General features: G+C 35.2%; 1 protein-coding gene across 4 annotated transcripts in view; it reads left to right on the forward strand.

Annotated features, from left to right (window-relative positions):
- PHIP (pleckstrin homology domain interacting protein) overlaps positions 1-20,612 on the forward strand; it is a 126,689-nt gene that overhangs the window by 99,379 nt on the left and 6,698 nt on the right. For 3 of the 4 annotated variants that reach the window (XM_057528079.1, XM_057528078.1, XM_057528080.1), the window contains exons 28-39: positions 26-137; positions 316-377; positions 2,814-2,969; positions 4,038-4,158; positions 7,086-7,211; positions 10,208-10,277; positions 10,612-10,665; positions 10,931-11,080; positions 15,288-15,440; positions 16,031-16,194; positions 16,650-16,909; positions 17,433-17,630. In XM_057528079.1, coding sequence (XP_057384062.1) covers positions 26-137; positions 316-377; positions 2,814-2,969; positions 4,038-4,158; positions 7,086-7,211; positions 10,208-10,277; positions 10,612-10,665; positions 10,931-11,080; positions 15,288-15,440; positions 16,031-16,194; positions 16,650-16,909; positions 17,433-17,630 — 1,626 coding nt within the window. The remainder of the gene's footprint in view (positions 1-25; positions 138-315; positions 378-2,813; positions 2,970-4,037; positions 4,159-7,085; positions 7,212-10,207; positions 10,278-10,611; positions 10,666-10,930; positions 11,081-15,287; positions 15,441-16,030; positions 16,195-16,649; positions 16,910-17,432; positions 17,631-20,612) is intronic. The other variant, XM_057528081.1, reaches the window with a different exon arrangement.

The following is a 20,612-nucleotide window of genomic DNA, read 5'->3' on the forward strand; positions in this document are numbered from 1 at the left end:
TGAGATGGCTTTTATTCTTGTCCAGGTGACCGTTTCAGATCAGTCATAGATGATGCCTGGTGGTTTGGAACAATTGAAAGCCAGGAACCTCTTCAGCCTGAGTACCCTGATAGTTTGTTTCAGTGTTATAATGTTTGGTAAGGAAGTATTGTATTTTGGTTCAGCCTAACTTGTTTTGAATGTTTTCCCGTCTGTTAATAAAATGATAAAGATACTACTTTTAAACACTGAAGTAATTATTTTTACAATGTGATTTTATTAAAATTGCAATGCAATATTTAGATTTTTTAATATAAAGGTTTTCCTTCCTTTAAGCTGGGACAATGGAGATACAGAAAAGATGAGTCCTTGGGATATGGAGCTTATACCTAACAATGGTAAGTGTAGGTTAAGCTTTTTGTGTCAGTATTATGGAATTAATTTCTTAAATAAAAATCTGATTTGCTAACTTGCAACTACAAAGAGTTCTTAATGAAGACCAAGTAGAAAATATTCATTCCACAAATATTTATTACGCACCTATTATTGACCCTGGAGGGTAGGGGAGGCATAACAGTGAAAAAATTAGACATAATCCTTGCCCACTTGGAATTTGTAGTTTAACAGGGAAGGTTGAAATTAATTACAGCAGAATACGATACTGATTTGCTAATTATTATTCACTCTAGAACAGGGGTCCCCAACCCCCGGGCAGCGGACCGGTACTGGTCTGTGGCCTGTTAGGAACTGGGCCGCACAGCAGGAGGTGAGCAGCAGGCAAGCGAGCAAAGCTTCATCTGCCGCTCCCACCACTCGCATCACCGCCTGAGCCATATCCCACTCCGCCCCCAAACCCCCCACCCCCACCTCCCGTCCGTGGAAAAATTGTCTTCTATGATACTGGTCCCTGGTGCTGAAAAGTTTGGGGACCGCTGCTCTAGAAGATGAGCACTTGGGATCAAAGATATTTTTGTAACTCCAGCAGAATACATAGAATACAATGTAATACTGAGAGTTCAGGCTTTTGAGTGAGACGTAGATTTCTATCCTAGCTCTGCTGTCTTTTATCTATGTCATCTTGACAATTCCTTTAAATCTCAAAACTCCAGATTCTTAGGATTCAGCTTTTGAAACTGTGTAAACTAATACTTTGCTTAGAGGGCTGCTGTGAGGATTAAATGATATCATATGTGTAAAGTGCTTATTATAGAGCCTGACACATGTAAGGGCTCAATGAGTAGGTAATTATAATTAATAATAATAACCGTCATCTTGCATATGGCCTGACGCATTGCCTTAGGATTTGGGAGTTAGCCTTAGGCAGTGAGTATGACATCTTCCTGGAACTGAGAAAAGACCAATGTGGCTGGAGCCTGGAGATTGCATTTTCTTTCTATTTCATTGTCCATGTTTGTTTCAGTTTAAAAAAAAAATACAACACACACAATTGTATATGCCCAAAAAGGTTTAAAAGGATATATACCAAATTATTAATAATGATCATTTATAAAGGGTGGGGATATGAGGACTTCCACAAATTATCTTTTACATTATTCTGTATTGTTTGATTTTTTTTAATAGTATGTTACTTTTACGATCATGTAAGAATAAAGACTTTAAAAAACAAAAAGAAAAAAAAGCCTGACTTGTAACATAGTAGAAATAATCATTTATAAATGGAGTTCCTCACTAGTTATTGTATTCTAAAAAAGCAGAGAAAAGACAACCTGGAAAAAGTAAACCCAATCTAGTAAATCTTAGAAATGAGGAAATGGTCATGCTGATTTTGTTCAAAACTAATACTTTCTAGAAATTATCACTTTGAGATACCAATACCAATAATGTCTTTTTCATCTCATTGCTAAATTAGAGCTGTTTAAAATATCTTAATCAACTTGTAAATGTGTTACATGGCTTATCTTCTGGTTTTATTTCTCTCCTTTGTGAAGGTTTGAATTTGAAGTCACATCAGACTATTGTGAATATGAGAGAAATGAAGCTAATCGATGTTGTAATGTCTGGGGTATTTCTTGAAATGAATTAGTGACAGTAATATACTACTTGTCTCCTACCTGAATATATTGCTATGTGGAGGGGGTGATTTTTGTTGTTTTTGTTCTATTTGGATACACGTACATAGGCACTCATAGAGTTTAATTACATTTTGGGAGGAGGAGAAATTTTGTAAACAAATAGTAGCATATTTTGAAATGTTTCTCTCATGAAGTCTAGTTCAAAGAAAAAATTGCTTGGCAGATTTGTAGATTTTATGTCACCACCACCCCCTAATGATTCTGTTAAAGATTCAGGCATGCAGAAAGCATACCTTCATCATTTAAGAGCAAAAAGCGTAAGAATCATCTGTCAATATTCATAATTGTCTCTGTTCCCACATTTGAAAAAAACTGAGCCTTTGATTGAAGCATTTCTGAAAGAATACCACTTTTGCTCAGTTTCACCTGTGCGTTTTATCAAAGTAAACATGGAGATTACATATTATGAAATGATTTAGAAAACTTTAAATTTGCATCATTTTATAGGAATACTTTCTCCTTCACCTGTAACTGATAATAGAGCAAGTTGTCAGGTATAATTTTGGAGAAGTAATTATATGCTCATCTAGAGAATTATGAAATTAATGTTTTAAAGAATAAATTTTATTGACCCTTGAAACATACTTTCCTTTAATGAAAATAAAGAATATACTTACCAAACCTTTACAAAATTATACTTTAATTTTATAACAATATTAACTCTAATTTCTAAAGGTAACCTAAATATTAGTAAATTACCACATATTTTCACTAAATCTGCTTGCTTTCTTTGTATTTCAGCTGTATTTCCTGAAGAACTAGGTACCAGTGTTCCTTTAACTGATGTTGAATGCAGATCATTGATCTATAAGCCTCTTGATGGTGAATGGGGTTCCAATCCCAGGGATGAAGAATGTGAAAGAATTGTTACAGGAATAAACCAGTTAATGACACTAGGTAAATAATAGTAACACATGAATATAGATAGAAGATGTTGCCAGAAAGCAAAGGAAAGGAAAAATATTACTTTTCAAGCAAAACTTTTTTCCATAATATCATGTCATTGTTTTCAAACATTTTTAAGTGGTTTTTTTTTTTTAATGCGATTTTACACAGGGCTTAAATATCTAAAACAGTTATAAATGAGGTTGCTCTAGCTGAATTTCAGAGTGAGGGACCCCAGAAACACCAGGGGTACCGTTGAAAAACCTAGATCCTCCAGAACCTAATTTTAAAATCCTTGACATACTCAAGCTGACATGATGCGACTTGAAAGAGGAGGGCTGAAAGCTGAATTATATGGGTAACTGTACCAGTTTTCCTCTTAACTTGATATAGGTATACACAATAGAATATTTGTAAAGGGAAGGGAGAGGGTGTATGAACTGCTTTGCTTTATTTTAAAAAAAAGAAAAAGAACAATGACCACAAAGCATGATTATCTGAACTTTTGGTGCCCAAAATAACTCTAAACTAGTGTGGTGGTTTGTATTAACCTAGACTTTCAGTAAGGAATGAGCTTTAAAGAGTCTAAGGGAGAAATTAACATGAATAAGAGCTGAAGATATTGGAGACACATGTTGGATGATATTTTCATCTGAAGTCTTTTAAAATATGGGCAACACTTAATTAATTATTGTCTCAGATACTATCTTAGGTAATTTTAGTAATTATGTCAAAACAATTACTGTCAAATGCATAACATAGATTCAGGAATGGCCTGGTTTTAATTATAGAAATACATGTGGATGTTCTTTAATAAGTCAGCTTTATATATTGTCTGTCATCTCTTTTCTTCTAAGGAATCCATAAATAACAAATACTCCTAGAATTTTGCAGTATAAATGTAGACATAATAAAAAGTGAGACTATGTGTTAGCTAAACTGTATGTATTTTCTATCAGAAGATAGTGGTAGACTAACGGTTATGTGGATTAGAACTTAAAGCTTAATTCAAGCAGAATTTTGAAGTATTTTAAGCAGTACAAAAATAAATTTATAAACGTATTTGTTTGTTTATCTTAGATATTGCTTCAGCATTTGTGGCTCCTGTGGATTTGCAAGCCTATCCCATGTATTGCACTGTAGTGGCATATCCAACGGATTTAAGTACAATTAAGCAAAGACTGGAAAACAGGTTTTACAGGTTAGAACCATTTGCTGTAGCTACTACCAAAAGAAAGCTAAGTGCTTCTTTCACCCTTTTACTGATCCTCTCTAGCCGTGTTTCTCAAACTTCCATGTGCATGCAAATCACCTTGGGGATCTTGTTAAAATGTAGAATCTGGTAGTAGGTTTAGAGTAGGACCTGAGATTGCGTTTCTGACAAGTTCCCGGTGATGCTGGCGCTGCTGCTCTGTAGACCACACTTAGAAACAAATGTGAGTTGATGGTCACGGTGTGTGTATTGTGTTTTATGAAACAGTCCAGCGTATTCTATTTTCTCCGAGATATCCCATTGAAATATTTGTTCATGGATTTTTTCATAGAGTAATATTAAAAACTGTGTGTTCTCTTATTTATTTAGCTTATGAATACTTCTGAAAAATGAAATTAGGAAAATTTGGGGTACTTTTTATAGTTGTAGCTTAGCTTGAAATATAACGAGAGTTTTAAAAAGATGTAATTTCAGTTAATTTGCGTATGCTGGTTAACAATTTTGGTAAACATTGAGTTCTAATGTTGGGCAGGCTTTGTAGGTTTATTACCTAAAATGTCTTATCAAAAAGTGAGGTTAAGTCCATTGTTTTCACGTAATGAAATCAGACTTTTAGCTTTCACATTTCTTATGACTTTTGCTTATTAGCAGGCCAACAACATTTTAACTTAAATAATAATTGCATTAAAACTTTATTTTTGTGACCAGTTTTATAGTACTGCAGTTCTTTACACTACTGTTTATTTTAACTTAGGGAAGTTTTTAATCATATTTTGTATTCATATTTTTCTGTGTGAAATGTGCCTTTAGTTCTTTTTAATACTTAAATTATAATTCTAATTTGATACTGTGTGTACCTGGCGCTGAAAACACCATTTGTTATTCCTTACTGACTAAGGTAGGGTTTCTCAACAAAAGCATTACTGACATTTAGGGCTGGAAAATTCTTCATTATGAGGGGCTGTCCTTTGCCTCTACCCTTAAGTGCCGTAGCAGCCCCTAGTTGTAAAAACCAAAAGTGTCTCTAGACATTGCCAGATGCCTCCTGCTGGTCAGAGTCACTTCACCGAGAGCCTCTTGGAATAAAGAAAACTAAGGCGTTGGACTTTACGTTCTGATCTTGTTAGGTATTTCTGCTGCTGCTTCATTAGTATTTGTCAAAAGTATTGAGATGAGGAGGAAATCACCTGTGATATGTGCCTCCCAGCCATCTTCCTCTCGAAGCACACTTCTTTAAGTAAATCATTTTCAACATTACATGTTAAAGGTTTAAGACAGGAAATGGAGAAGAAATTCTTAACTATATCCTTATTTCTCTCTAAGCCCCTAAGTTGTTAAACCTTAGGAGTTACACCCAGTGCTTCAGAGATGGAACAAGACGTGGGAGGATAAAAGGGAGAGAAAGAACTGTTTTCTACACACTAGTAGTTGGACTACATCTAGAAAGATAAACTTCTGCCATCTCCCACCATTGTTAAAAATATACTTTCTCAGAAATACTGCTCAACATGAGAATTGCTAAGGTGTACTGTATTTCAATATACATTACAGCTTAATTAGGCTTTTTGGCATTAGCCTAGCTTAGTAACCAACTTAGGAAAAAAATCTTTTGGAACAGAGTCCTTACATAAATTAGAAACTGATTTTTAACCAAATAATGTAGTTGTAGACCTGAGTTATGTTCTTATTTCATAATAATGATGCCTTCATGTGCTATTTCACTGTTTCAAGCTTTTTTGCTTCTCCTCTACTCATTGGCTTCAGACTTCTTGCAGTTTGTAGTTTTCCTCTTTGATACTTCTAGTTCAGTCTTAAACCACTGTCAGTTTGCCCTACTGATATTAAAACCTCATGCCTTATCTTATACACAGTTTCTATAGGGTACTGTGATTCCTTTATCAGAACGAGCCTTGTAAATGCTATTGGAAATGCACAGAAGCTTTTCTGTATGCTTCTGTATCCATAATTATATATAATTCTTTTAAAATTCCATATAATTGTTTTCTGGTCACACATCAGTAACATTTTCTGAGTATTTTCTTCCTTATTTTAAGTTGGATGATATTCTAGAATCTGCCTTTGGATTTTTCTTTAGTTACTGAAATAAAATAATAAAACACCAAAATTTTAGTACAGTTGACTCTTGAACAGCATGGGTTTGAACTGCACGGGTCCACTTATACATGGATTTCTTCTTCAATAAATATGTACCTATAGTACTACATGATCCATGGTTGATTGAATCCACGGATGCGGAACCTCGGATACGGAGGGCCAACTCTAAAGTTGTATTCGGATTTTAGACTTCAAGGAGGGCCAGTGCCCCTAACTCCCCCATTGTTCAAGGATCAACTGCATTGTCAATTTAGTGTAAAAAAAAAATTAATTTTCATTTCGTTAGGTTTCTTAGTAAACTAACATGTTCACCATATTTTTATATTTTTGTATCTCATAAGCAAGATCTTAGTTAGCTTTTCATTTTTAAATGTCATTTGATTACCAGTAATAGAATTAGATTGAAATTGCTTGGTTTCCTTTTTTAAGTAAAAGTCAGATATGCTTATTACCAAAAAATGACACCATACATGAAAGGAATATGTAAAGCAAAAACTAAAACTCCACTGTTTCTCTCCTCCTGCTACTCTCCTTATAGTCTTTCTCCCTAAAAGAAGGCCCTGTTGATAGTCTAATGTGTCTAATCCAGACATTTTCTATGCCAGTACATAACGTTTCTACTCTTTCCCCCCCGGCTAACACAAATGACGTTCTATTTTTTTGAAAACAGCTTTTTAAGGTGTGAGTTTTGTAATTGATTTAAAACTGCAATTAAAAAGTCTGAATGTCTTGGTTTTAAAATGTCTGTATGTATTTCTAAGTATAAAGAGATTAATAAGACTTCTGCATTTTGTTCAAAGGCGGGTTTCTTCCTTAATGTGGGAAGTTCGGTATATAGAGCATAATACACGAACATTTAATGAGCCTGGAAGCCCTATTGTGAAATCTGCTAAATTTGTGACTGATCTTCTTCTACATTTTATAAAGTGAGTATTTTTCCACACTTAATTATATTACTGTAATAATTAATGGCAGTATTTTAAAAGGTAAAATGCCAAAACGTAGAATACAATCATTGTTTATTATACATCATGTCACGTGCTGTGCTGTAAGCATAGTTCCACTCAAAATAGGAAGTGTATGTCTGTCTAAAGAAGCAGCGTTTAGTTCACTGGCTGATAATAATTACAGAGTCAAAGAGATTGTGTTACAGTTGTGTTCTGCAATTCAAGTAAGAAAACGTGGATCTTTCTCTAAATGCAATGTTCGATAATAATAATAGCAAACTTTTACTGAACGTGTAATGTTTTACCTAAATTAGCTCTTCTAAGTCAGATAAAAATCTTACAGGTGGGAGTCATTATCTGGAATTTACAGTTAAGGAAGTTGAATCTTTTAGAGGTTAACTTGTTTAATTTTCACAGTAAATGAGTGTCTGCCATTTGATTTGAGAACCTTTCATCTTAAAATAGTATTGCCCCTATCAAGTTTATGAACAAGTATTCAAATACGTCAGTAGGAAACTGAATTTAACTTTCAAGGTTTTTCTTCTTCAAAGTCAGGTTTACTTCCTCATTCATTAATCCCATACCAAGAGTAAAGATAACTACAACTTCTTAAGACAGCAGGACTTTTACTTCCTTGTCTTATGGATTTTATGTATTCATAGAATGAATTGAGTCTTCTAAATTGAAGCCCGAGGAATGAATCATATGTATGTTTTCTACAAAATACAGATCTGAATTCATACTAAGTTTATTTATATTGGATAATTTTTTCTCATTAAGAGGAGAATTGGGTATTTTATAATTTAAGTATTCACCTGTTATCAGCTTTCATTTTTACATGAAGGGATTATTGAGGCTTTTTTTTTAAAAAAACATCTCCAGCTTCATTCTCATTACTCAGCATAATCATAGGATCCCTTTTCTTGGTATTAGGTGAGTTTGTTTTGCTAAGGAATGTAGGTAATTGCAATATAAAAAAACCACCAAAGAAAATTCGTAAGATAAACTTTATGCCCTTCCTCGACCTTATTTCTCTAAAGAAAGCTGTTGCCTTCCAAGTAGTTTCGGGGCTGTTATTGCTAAGCTTTTGCTGCTTTTCAGTAAAATTGATAATCAAGAATTAATAATCAAGATAATAAAAACTAGTTATCCTCAGAAAACTATTTATATAACTTGGTTGTAAAAGTTTATAATATCTTAACTGTAAAGTTTTTAATCTGTAATTTTGTGTGTTTTATATATGTTATGTACATCTGTTTTTCCAAAGAGATAGGAATCAATAGAATCACATGATAGAGTAAATTCATATTTTAGTGAAATAATTTAGATGAAACAATTATTTTTACATTTGGAATAATCTGTGAAATTGTATTTCTTTCAAATAGTTATTTTGAAATGCCTTATAAGAACAGATTAAAATAAAATAATAAAGCATTTACATTGTATATATCTAAAAGCAAATCCCCGGCATTTTTTAGAGGTATACAATTTGTTAAGAACCATTTTTAGCTAGCATTACTTTTCAAGATGTGTCTAGTATGTCTTGAAATTTTGGTAATGGTACTTCTTAATTGAGTTATTTGGCCAAATTTCAAGCAATAGATGTATACAAAGTGTTTTAATAGATACTTGGAGATAGAAAGAAATGCATAATTATCCTCTTAATACAGTTTTGTAGGGTAGATAAATCTGTAACTATAATATAAGGAAAAAGTAAAAGGAGTTTGTATGAATGTTTAGATGAGGGATAGGGTCACTTCTGGCTATAAGGGTGGGATTTCAGGTACAGGGAGAAGTATGTTAAGATGTTCTGGACAAGGTAGATACTGATTCAGGAGTTAGATGAAAGGAAAGCAGTTCCAGGGATGAGGAATGGCATGATGGAGGAAGGTAAAGATTTGTTAAGGGAATCGAGTAACTGAAATCAGGTGAAGTAGAGAGAGTACATGAGCAGAAGTAATAGGGATACAGTGTGCTAAACTCGAGTTTGGACCATATCGTGGAGGGCCTCGAATGCTGATCTGAGGAACTATACTTAAAATATGAGCACAGGGAGCAAGGAGCTATCGAAAATATTTGTACATGAGAATAGCATGATGCTTGCTATGCCTTAAAAATATTAATTTGACTGCAGTGTCTAATGTTAACCGATAGGGAGGAGACAAAAGGCAAGGGACTGTTGAAATTTTTTTAACATGAGAATAACATGATGCAAATTGCCTTGAAAATATTAAACTGACTGCAGATTGACTTCTACAGCTGAGCAAGTAAGAGGTGATGGCTTAATTTATGGAAGTGAGAAAGAGGCAGATGCCAAGAGATTTTAAAGGTAGAATCACAAAACTTGTCCAGTGATTGGGTTTATAAGGAGGAGGCAAGGGAAGGAATATTGAAAAACCATGCATTACTGTAAGAATGGTTGAAAAAAAAAAGTTAAAAAGAAAAGGGAGAAAGAGTGGAAAACGACAGTTAGGTTTAGACATGCAGAATTTTAGATGGTGTCAGGAATCTCAGGAGAAGAGTCAGACCAAATTATAGGAATTTGGAGTTCATTAACACAGATAAACTGCAGATATAGAAGATTATCTGGTCAAAAGGTATAGAAGATGGCTAAGGACAAAATTTTAGGGAATGCCTACATTTAAGAATAAAAGGAAGAAGGAATTAGAAGACAGGAGGTATACTAGCTGTTCCTTGTAGACTGAAGAATGAAGGAAGGCATTCCAGGCACAGTAGTGAACTGAGCAAAACGTGGGAGATGGGCACTGGGCTTGGTGTAATGAAAGAGGCCAGAGCGGAGGCTCCACATGGAGTGGAGGGGCAGGGGCAGATGTGTGTGCACAGGGCTTTGGGGTCAACTGATGCGGAAGCCTTCGGCTTCAAGTTTTATCTTAAGCTCTTGTTTTGCTAACAGGTTTAAAGGACAAAAATCTCATGACTCCAGTCTTGTATACTAACATTTCTTTGTTATTTAGGGATCAGACTTGTTATAACCTAATTCCACTCTACAATTCAATGAAGAAGAAAGTTCTGTCTGACTCTGAGGTATTTAATATTTCATTTACTACATTGCTTATGTTCCGTATATAAAAAGGAATTTACACACAGTAGTTTTCAGGTAAATGCTGTTAGGAAAATTATTTTTGCCTAATGCTGTTGCTAACTTTTTAAAAAAAATGATTCGGAATTATCTTGTTATAGTTAAAATTTTTTTTAAACGGTAGGTGGAGGGAGACTTTTTAGTGAGTCAATAAAGTGTTCCAGCATCATATATACTATGGGTTTTCCAAAATGTGAAGGAGATAATTGGTATTAAAAAACTATAGAATATAGTGAAACCTAGAATATTTTATGAATCTGATGACTTCTTGCTTCAAAGGACGAAGAGAAAGAAGACCCTGGTGCGCCAGGAGCCTCCACCCGGAAAAGGAAGGTAGTAAGCGTGTGTGTTCACGGGGCTGCCTTACAGGAAGGCAGATGTATTCCGCCTTTGTTTTACTCTTACTGTTTCTAAAGACAGATTAAGTATTAACTTCCAGACCAGTTTCCATCACAAAAATGCATGGTTTTCAGAACTAGGTGAATGACGTTTTCTTTTATTTGAATTACTGTGTATTACCTAATTATCCAAGATTAAAAATAAAAATTTCTATTATATGTATTATTTTATTAATATTATTTGAACATTTTAATTTTAGGACCATCAGCCTAGAAGAAGATTACGTAACAGAGCACAGTCTTATGATATTCAAGCATGGAAAAAACAGTGTCAAGAGTTGTTAAATCTCATATTTCAGTGTGAAGATTCTGAGCCTTTCCGCCAGCCAGTAGATCTTCTTGAATATCCAGTAAGTATTTTTTTTTTAATGTGTTCGCACATAGCTTTTTTTTTTTTTTTTTTTAATTTATTTATTTTTGGCTGTGTTGGGTCTTCGTTGCTGCGCGCAGGCTTTCTCTAGTTGCGGCAGACAGGGACTACTCGTCGTTGCAGGGCGCAGGCTTCTCATTCTCTTGTGGAGCACCAGCTCTAGGCGTGTGGGCTCAGTAGGTGTGGCTCACGGGCTCTAGAGCGCAGGCTTCAGTAGTTGTGCCGCACGGGCTTAGTTGCTCCGCAGCATGTGGGATCTTCCCGGACCAGGGCTCGAGAACCCGTGTCCCCTGCATTGGCAGGCGGATTCTTAACCACTGTGCCACCAGGGAAGTATTTTTGAAAATACTTTCTTAACTTGTCAGTTTGATTTTGATTTATATATATAAATACATATATATCTCTTATACATGACAGTTTACTATTTATTTTTATGATTATAGCTTCTTTCTTTTTTATTTCACACACATTCTCATTATCCATTTGGCTACATAGAGCATCTAAATTGAACAGTGTGGTACAAAAGAAGTAACCCTGGACTAAGACTCCAGAGGATTGGGTCATTGTCCCAGCTCTGCCTCTTACCAGTTCTGCAGTTTCGAGCAAGTTATTTTGTTTTCATATCTGAGTATATAGTTACTATTTTCTTTTCCACACTAATTCTGTGAATTTACTGTGGAAATTATTTAGGAAACAAGAATAATTATACCTGTCTCTAACCTTCCTTACAGGGTTATAGAAGTGGAATGAGAATATTACTAGTTATTTATTAAACATTAAAGTAGTTTTTACACGGAAGCATTATATATAAATGTAAGGTGGCACTGTTATATATGTAGGTTATGCCAATTTATGATGTTTATGGAATTCATGGTAAAAAGTTTGAGTAAACATGTTGCAAGTATTTATTTTTGCATGCAGTCTTAGCAATCTAAATTTCACTAGAAGTGATTTTTTTTTATTCCTTTTTCCAGTTACTAAAGATTGTATATCAGATAACATTCATGGTTTCAAATTAAAATTAAATGTTTTATAAGAGATCATGACCTGGATGTGGTATCACCAAAGTCTTTATTATCTGTTTTTTTATGTATGTGTTCTAATTTGCAATGATGAAAATAGAGAAATTTCATCAATAGATAAATATCATAAATGACTTGTCGTTTTAAAAATCAAGAAACATGTAATCTTAAATGTAGAAGATAAATCTATAATTCCAGCAATGTGATAAACTGGACTAATTCAAACCCTACCATCCAAAAAACCTCTTAGAAGAACTGAGCTAATGCTAAAGTGCTCTGGTTTTCATTTCTCTTTGTTTTTGAAACCTGTGGATTTCCCTTTGTTTCTTGCAAGCCCAAGTATGTATTTTATATAATCTCTAAGCCCAGGAGTTTTCACTGGTAAATTCTACCAGATGTTTAAAGAACTAACACAAATTTACACTGTCTCTTCCTCAAGATAAAGAATGCTTCTACACTCATTCTATGAAGCCAGTGTTACCCTGATGTCAAAACCAGACAAAACAGTACAAAAGAAGAAAGTGCAAAAATTCTTAATATCAGCAAATAGAATTCAGCAATATATAAAAATGATTTTGTACCCTGACCAAGTGGGTTTTTTCCCCAGGGATATAAGGCTGGTTCAGTATTCAGAAATCAGTCAATATGTCAGTAATTCATTACTAAAGAAGAAAAATCACATGATCATATCAGTGCAGAAAAGGCATTTCACAGAATTCAGTACTCATTTCTTCTAAGAATGTACATGTTGGGTATGGTGTGGTAATTAATCATTGTGACCACAGGAGGAAACAAGAATGAGTCTTGGAAGAAAGAAATTTATTACACTTACAGATCCCAGAGAGAGGTTCACCAAATACCACTTAGGGCCACAGGGGAAAGCACAGGGTCTTAGTCATGTTGCAGAAGACAGGAGGAGGGGGGCTTCCCTCGTGGCACAGTGGTTAAGAATCAGCATGCCAAAGCAGGGGACACGGGTCTGATCCCTGGTCCAGGAAGATCCCACATGCCGTGGAGCAACTAGCCTGTGTGCCACAACTACTGAGCCTGTGCTCTAGAGCTCGTAAGCCACAACTACTGAAGCCCGCGCACCTAGAGCCCGTGCTTTGCAACAAGAGAAGCCACTGCGGTGAGAAGCCCGCACACCACCACAAAGAGTAGCCCCCACTCGCCACAACTAGAGAAAGCCCTCACACAGCAATGAAGACCCAACACAGCCAAAAAAAAAAAACAGGAGCAAAGGAAAAGCTTAGGCCAGAGCCTTTACTGGGGTTTCCATGAGAAAGGCAAGGCAGGGCATAGTCAACAGCTTAAGATTGGCTACTTAGAATTACTCCAGTTGGTTTTGGGGCATAAGGGTGGTCTCTGGTTGTCTGATACCTGACCCTGGGATGATTCAGGGCAGAGGAACTACTGGCTTGGTGTGTGAGGGTTGCTTAAGGACATGGTTGGTTTGCATATGAAAGCTGTATTCCCAGCACAACCCTTTGCCATCTCTAAGAATTGCCTAGCCCTTGGGAGGGGGCCGTCTCTCCTTAGTTCTTTTTGGCCCCCAAAATGCCGCAGTATCAAGAATACAAAAATAAGAAAATGAATATAGTTGGCCCTGTGTTGAATGGATGCCAAAAAGACAAATACATAATCTAAGAAAACAGAACACCATTAATAATAAAAACAGACTCTTAAGAAAACTAGGAATAAAGGGGATCTTCCGTAACTTGATGAAGAACATCTGTTTAACAACCTATAGCTAACATCATGCTTAATCATGAAAAACTGAATGCTTTCCCCCTAAGATTGGGAGTGAAGCAAAAATGTCCATTCTCACAGCTGCTATTTAACATAGTACTACAAATTCGAGCCAGTGCAACAAGACAAGAAAAGGAAATATAAGGGCATTGCAGATTGTTATGGAAGAAATAAAACTGTCCCTATTTGTAAAAGGCAGTGATACTGTTTGCTTTTATGGTCAAACATATTTGATCATAATTTAAACTTGATGGGGCAAAGTCAAGTTATTGTATTTCAACAAATACAGTTACATACTCTGGGGCTATGGAAAAGGTGTAGTATTATTTACTCCTTTAAAGATACCATATTTGGATCATTTTATACTATTCTGTTGCTTTTTTCTCCTTTCATTTGCCTGTTTTTATTGCTTCTAATCTATTGCTTTATTTTATACACAATTGATTAGGTGGAGACTTTGGGTGACTGCACTTTTCTTCCGTGGAATGAAGTGTAAAGGCTTTGTGACAGATACTTACATTCATAATTCTTGATTACTGCAAAGTTCCCAATTATAGTCATTGTAGTACTGAAGTTGAGGTTACTAGAACTCAGGCCTTCACATACATGGGATGTTAACATATTTTTATTGTTTTTATCTCTTAATTTTAAAGGTACAATTATGTTTCAGTGAATTAGAAGCCTTTAGAGTTCATGGGTAGTATAAAGTTTTGGGTTTTTTATATCAAACTTGTAGTTGTGGAACTGAGTTTTTTCGATATTCTTTTTTTTTTTTTTAAGAAATTCACGTTCTTTTATTTATTTATTTATTTATTTATTTATGACTGTGTTGAGTCTTCGTTTCTGTGCGAGGGCTTTCTCTAGTTGCGGCAAGCGGGGGCCACTCCTCATCGCGGTGCGCGGGCCTCTCACCATCGCGGCCTCTCTTGTTGCGGAGCACAGGCTCCAGACGCGCAGGCTCAGTAATTGTGGCTCACGGGCCCAGCTGCTCCGTGACATGTGGGATCTTCCCAGACCAGGGCTCGAACCCGCGTCCCCTGCATTGGCAGGCAGATTCTCAACCACTGCGCCACCAGGGAAGCCCTCGATATTCTTTTAATCTCCTTTTTCGAACACAACTCTACCCGTTACCTCTTTCTGAAGGAAAAAAAAAAAAGCAGAATTTATAGGTTCTTGAATGAGAGAAATCCTGTGTTGATTGCAGTAAAAGGTAGGGGACATGAAAAAAATAAAAATGACTTGGGGGAAAAAAGGGAGCCTTGATGAGGGAAACAAGGAGTGATTATTAATAGTTCTAGGACTTGCAGTCATCACAGAAATTGAATGTGAATCCCTGTTATGAGAAGTAATGCATTATTATTATTATATTATTATATTATATTATATTATTAATATGACCTGTTTTCCCTCTCTTAGGACTACAGAGACATCATTGACACTCCAATGGATTTTGCTACCGTTAGAGAGACTTTAGAGGCTGGGAATTATGAGTCACCAATGGAGTTATGTAAAGATGTCAGACTTATTTTTAGTAATTCCAAAGCATATACACCAAGCAAAAGATCAAGGGTATATATAATTGAATTGTTTTCTTTTCTGTTTAAATGAAATGAAATTAGTAGAAAAGTATGTTGAGTAACTAAATGCTGCTTTTATTTAAAATTTAAAGCAAAATTGACAAACTTTCTATTAGGTTCTTAATGGTATTCTAGTGGAAAAAAGAATTCACATCTTTCTATTTTATTCCTTCTGTGAAAAAACACTAATGTCACTAATGTGTAGGAATGGTTACTTTTCTTGAAGGTAGTGTAGTTGAATAGACATCACGTACACATTGTCCTGATATGTGTTAGAGGTACGTGTGCTTAACTTTTCCAGCTCTTTTCTGAATTAGTGGAAAGGAGCATTTTTTTCCATGTAATGCTCATATGAGTCATAAAAATGAGTAAAACTATAAATATCATTTACTTTTCTTTGTCCAACAAATACAAAAATAATTTAATTGTAACAATGTTTCTGTTTTAGTCTTTGTCAAAAGAGATTGAGAAAAAGCAGTGTTTTAAATTCTAAAAACGTTTTGCTAGAAAAATATTTAAATTATTATCTCAAAGGAACAGGCATTTCCTTTCGGGAATGTTTGAACAGTTTTCTTTCCATAGATTTACAGCATGAGTTTGCGCCTGTCCGCTTTCTTTGAAGAACACATTAGTTCAGTTTTATCGGATTATAAATCTGCCCTTCGTTTTCATAAAAGAAATACAATAACCAAAAGGAGGAGGAAAAGAAATAGAAGCAGCTCTGTTTCCAGTAGTGCTGCATCAAGGTATTTGATTTATTTTAAATATCATCAACTGATCTATAACTTTGTCGTCTAAATGATAGAACTTGGTGTTTTTTAATACTTCCTTTACTATTCCCTATATTGCAGAATGATATATTTGACATGCAAGTTCCTATGATGTGGAGGATTTTTAATCTTTTAACTAAAGCTATACTAGTGTAAGTGCTTAAATTCAAACTGCTAAATCTGTACAGTAAAACAGCATTTTTAGGATAGTGATGGCATCATGCTTTCTGTCATATAACTATAGTATTTACAGCGATCCTTCACTAAATATTCACTTTTCAAAGGCTCACAACCATATGAAATCCACTACAAATCTCATATTTTAACATATTTCATAACAGTACAAATATTGAATCCAACAGTATTATAAAACTGTTTTATTCATCCACATAGAGCTATAAGAATGACTAATGATACTATTTTATTTACAGCCCTGAACGGAAAAAAAGGATCTTAAAACCCCAGTTAAAGTCAGATATTGCTACCTCTCCGTTCTCTGCACCTACACGATCAATACCACCAAGGCACAGTGCTGCTCAGATAAATGGTAAAACGGAATCCAGTTCTGTAGTTCGAACCAGAAGCAATCGAGTAGCTGTAGATCCAGTTACCAGTGAGCAACCATCAACTTCTTCAGCAGCGAAGACTTTTATTTCGAAAGCTAACACATCTGCAGTGCCAGGGAAAACAAGTAAGAATCAGCTGCAGTTTCTAAATTGAAATATATATAATGACTTTTGTAATTTAAGCATTTACTTTGCCAAATGGAATATACTGGATTTAGTAAATTCCAGGAGACACTGTTGGTTTTGCTTTTCTTCATTGTTTTTGCATGTTTTTCTTTTAATTTTTTTTTGGTAAGGAAAAGTATATTGAGGTTTAGGAGTGTCAGCATAGGATAATGCTCAGAAATGGCAACTCTGACCCAGACTGCCTAAATTTAAATCGAAGAACCCAGACTTGCCAGCAGTTTGCCAGCACTTGCCTTCATAATCTTGCCGTGACTGGACAGCTTCTGAAAGGGCTGAAACTGTTATGTACGCCTTTTTCCTTTTTGAAAGTAGATTTCTTACGGAAGCTTTAAGCATCCCCCCAGGTTTTGTCCTGTTGGCTAATTCAGACAATTCACTTTGGAAGTAATCCCAACCTTCTTGCTTGTTTTAACGTTAAATAATTTAACTCTTAGCTTTTAATCTTTTGTATGTGTGTTTTAGTTCTAGAGAATTCCGTGAAACATTCCAAAACCTTGAGTACTCTTTCAAGTCCTGGTCAGTCCAATTTTAGTCATGCCACCAGGAATAATTCTACAAAAGAAAACATGGAAAAGGAAAAGCCAGCCAAACGTAAAATGAAATCATCTGTGCTCTCCAAGACATCCGCTCTCTCGAAGTCATCAGCTGTCATCGAGCAAGGTACCGTAGATCTTACAAATGATGGTTCTATTGGAGATAACATTTATATCCACTTTTTAGGTTGCTCATTTAAGTCACACATTCTGTATTAGTTGATAAATTTACTGAGACATCTTTTGATTTTCAGTTTTGTGCCAAAAGCAAACTGTATTGTTACTAAATTTTAAAAGCCAAGAAAAACTTGCCCTATGAAAAATAAAAGCATATTCTGCCCTATGAAAAATAAAAACATATTCTAAAATCAGAGGCTTTTAATGATATAAATTTAGTAGTTTTTAACTTCAGTATTACAAAACCTGGAAAAGTATATCCAAGAAGTTTAAATAAAGTTGAATTTAGTTAACCCAGTATAGCACTCCTTTAGAAAAATTTTTGAGTTGTTTTTATATCACAAAATTCAACACACTGACCTTTAAATAATAATTCATTAGGATTGTCTATAGCCAGGTATCTATTCTAGCATACAACTTTCGACCGCTTACAGTTATGCTTCCAAAGTTCTTTTGTCTTCAGATTTTCATTGTAAAAGTTTTCTGTTTGTAAGATGAAGAAAGTAACTGATGAAATACACCCTACGACATGTTAAAATAATTATGGCTTCTTGACAGCAGACAGCTCAAGACTAAGCATTTTTCGTCATGACTTCCAGAGTGTCTAGACCATTTCCTTTTCAGTATTCCCCCCAGAAACCTCTCACAATTTAATTTTTCTACTGAAACGACCTCATTTTGATTAATGATATTGGGATCTTCCCACCTGAATAAGTTTAAAATCATCATCCAAATCTACTTATTTCTTTCTGCCTCCTTAACATCTCAGATCCATTTCCTCCTCTCCATTCTCACTTCGGTGGACTGTCATTCTCTCCTAACTGGTCTCCCTGCCTCAGTTCTCAGCTCTACCTTATTCAGTCCATCTTCCACATTTCAGTCAAAGTGACCTTTCTGATCACGTGCACACAGACGCACACACAGAGAGAATTAAGATCCTTCCCTGCCTTCGAATCATACATGGAATCAGAGTTTAATGTTTTTGCCTGTTATACAAGACTCTTCATTATTTGGCTATTGTCTGACATTCAGCTGTCCTTACTTTTCTGTCTCCCTTTTATGTCCCAGCCATCTTAAAACCACTTGGAAGTCCATAAATATTGTTGTCCTTTCTTCCTTCTTTGGAATTTCTTTTTTCCTACTAGTTTAATAGTTTCCTGTTCATTGCCTTTTGCGGCCCTTATAATGTTGATAGAACTATTCTTTTTTTTTTTTTGCAGTTTTTTCCCTTTAGTCTTTTTTTTTTTAATTTTTATTTATTTACTTATTTATTTATGGCTGTGTTGGGTCTTCGTTTCTGTGCGAGGGCTTTCTCTAATTGCAGCAAGTGGGGACCACTCTTCATCGCGGTGCACGGGCCTCTCACTATCGCAGCCTCTCTTGTTGCGGAGCACAGGCTCCAGACGCCCAGGCTCAGTAATTGTGGCTCACGGGCCTAGTTGCTCCGCGGCATGTGAGATCTTCCCAGACCAGGGCTCGAACCTGTGTCCCCTGCATTGGCAGGCAGATTCTCAACCACTGCGCCACCAGGGAAGCCCACTATTCTTTTTTTACGTTGTCTATCTCCAGTACAATCTGAACTCTTGTGCTTGCCCATGCTCATTTTTTAACTGCCTGAACTTATTATATAGTGGACAATCAGTGTTTGAATAAATAAGCAAATAATTTTGTATGTGAGTGTTTTACATTTTCATATTTGCTTCCTATCTGAACTGAATTCAAAGTTTTGAATGGTATATTGGCCTTGCTTCTGTTAGTCCTGAATCCTAGAGAAATCAAATATAGAGAATTGGTTCTAGCATTGTGATAAGGGAGGTCCAATAGCCAATTTGATTCATAGTTTTTGAGTATTACAAATACATAGGAATATGAGTACAGTATAGAAATATAATAAGCTACTATGTAACTCATTAATGATGACTTATCACATAAATATTGGCACTTGAATTAACTATTAGAAACAAGAGCAGTGCTGTGCAATTGAAATATAATACAAGCCACATATGTTCTAGTAGCTACATGTAGTAACAGCAAACAGGTGAAATTATCAGTTTTAATACTGTATTTTATTTACTCCTTTATATCCAAAATATTATTTCAGTGTGTCATCAGTGTTTCAAAATGTACACCGCTTCATATTCAAATTTAAACTTAATTAAACACTCAGTTCCTCAATTGCTTAGTTACATTTCAAGTGCTCAGTGGCCATGTGGTTAGTAGTGACCTCATTGGATAGTACAGGTCCAGATGAGTGATTTTTAAAACTTCTTTTTAACTCTTGAATTCCTTTTTAAAAGAACTGCATTAGTTCTGAACCTTTTTAGGTTACATATTGCTTTGTAAAGTTGGCCAACCCTGTAGTTTTTTTCCCTAAAAAAATTCACATAGGCATATCCACACAAAATTTGGACCATTTCAAGGAGCTGCTGGAGTCCTTGAAGCCAGTCTGTAGAACTTTTGTAGGGTATATGAACTGGATGTTTATTTGCCAGTAGTCTTAATGTAAAACAAATTAAAAGATATACAGAATCTTACAGAATCCTCAGGCAGGTTAAGGGTAATTGTTTGTTAGAAAATACTTTTACTACTTTATGCACACACACGTTTCTCCCCTGCACCCCTCCCCTCATCATTATTCAAAACCACTAATCTGAAGAAAGTCATTTGTACTGTGGGGTCAGAAAATGAGGGCTTTGCCTTCTTCCTCTGCTATTGGCTCAGAGACTCCTTCTCTGAGTCTCTTGACAGTTATTTCCTGAAGTTTACAAAGCACTGTACAGTTCAAGCCCAAGACATATACCATTATGAAGAAGCATTCTCTTTAACAGCACTTTCCATCTCTTTATGGATTTCCTGTAAAAATACTGCATTGCAGATCTCCCACCACAACCAAAACAAAAAACTTGAGAATTTTGGAGGAAAAAAAGTTAGT

The sequence above is a fragment of the Balaenoptera acutorostrata genome, chromosome 14 (assembly GCF_949987535.1).
Source record: "Balaenoptera acutorostrata chromosome 14, mBalAcu1.1, whole genome shotgun sequence".
Classification (NCBI taxonomy): Eukaryota; Metazoa; Chordata; class Mammalia; order Artiodactyla; family Balaenopteridae; genus Balaenoptera; species Balaenoptera acutorostrata.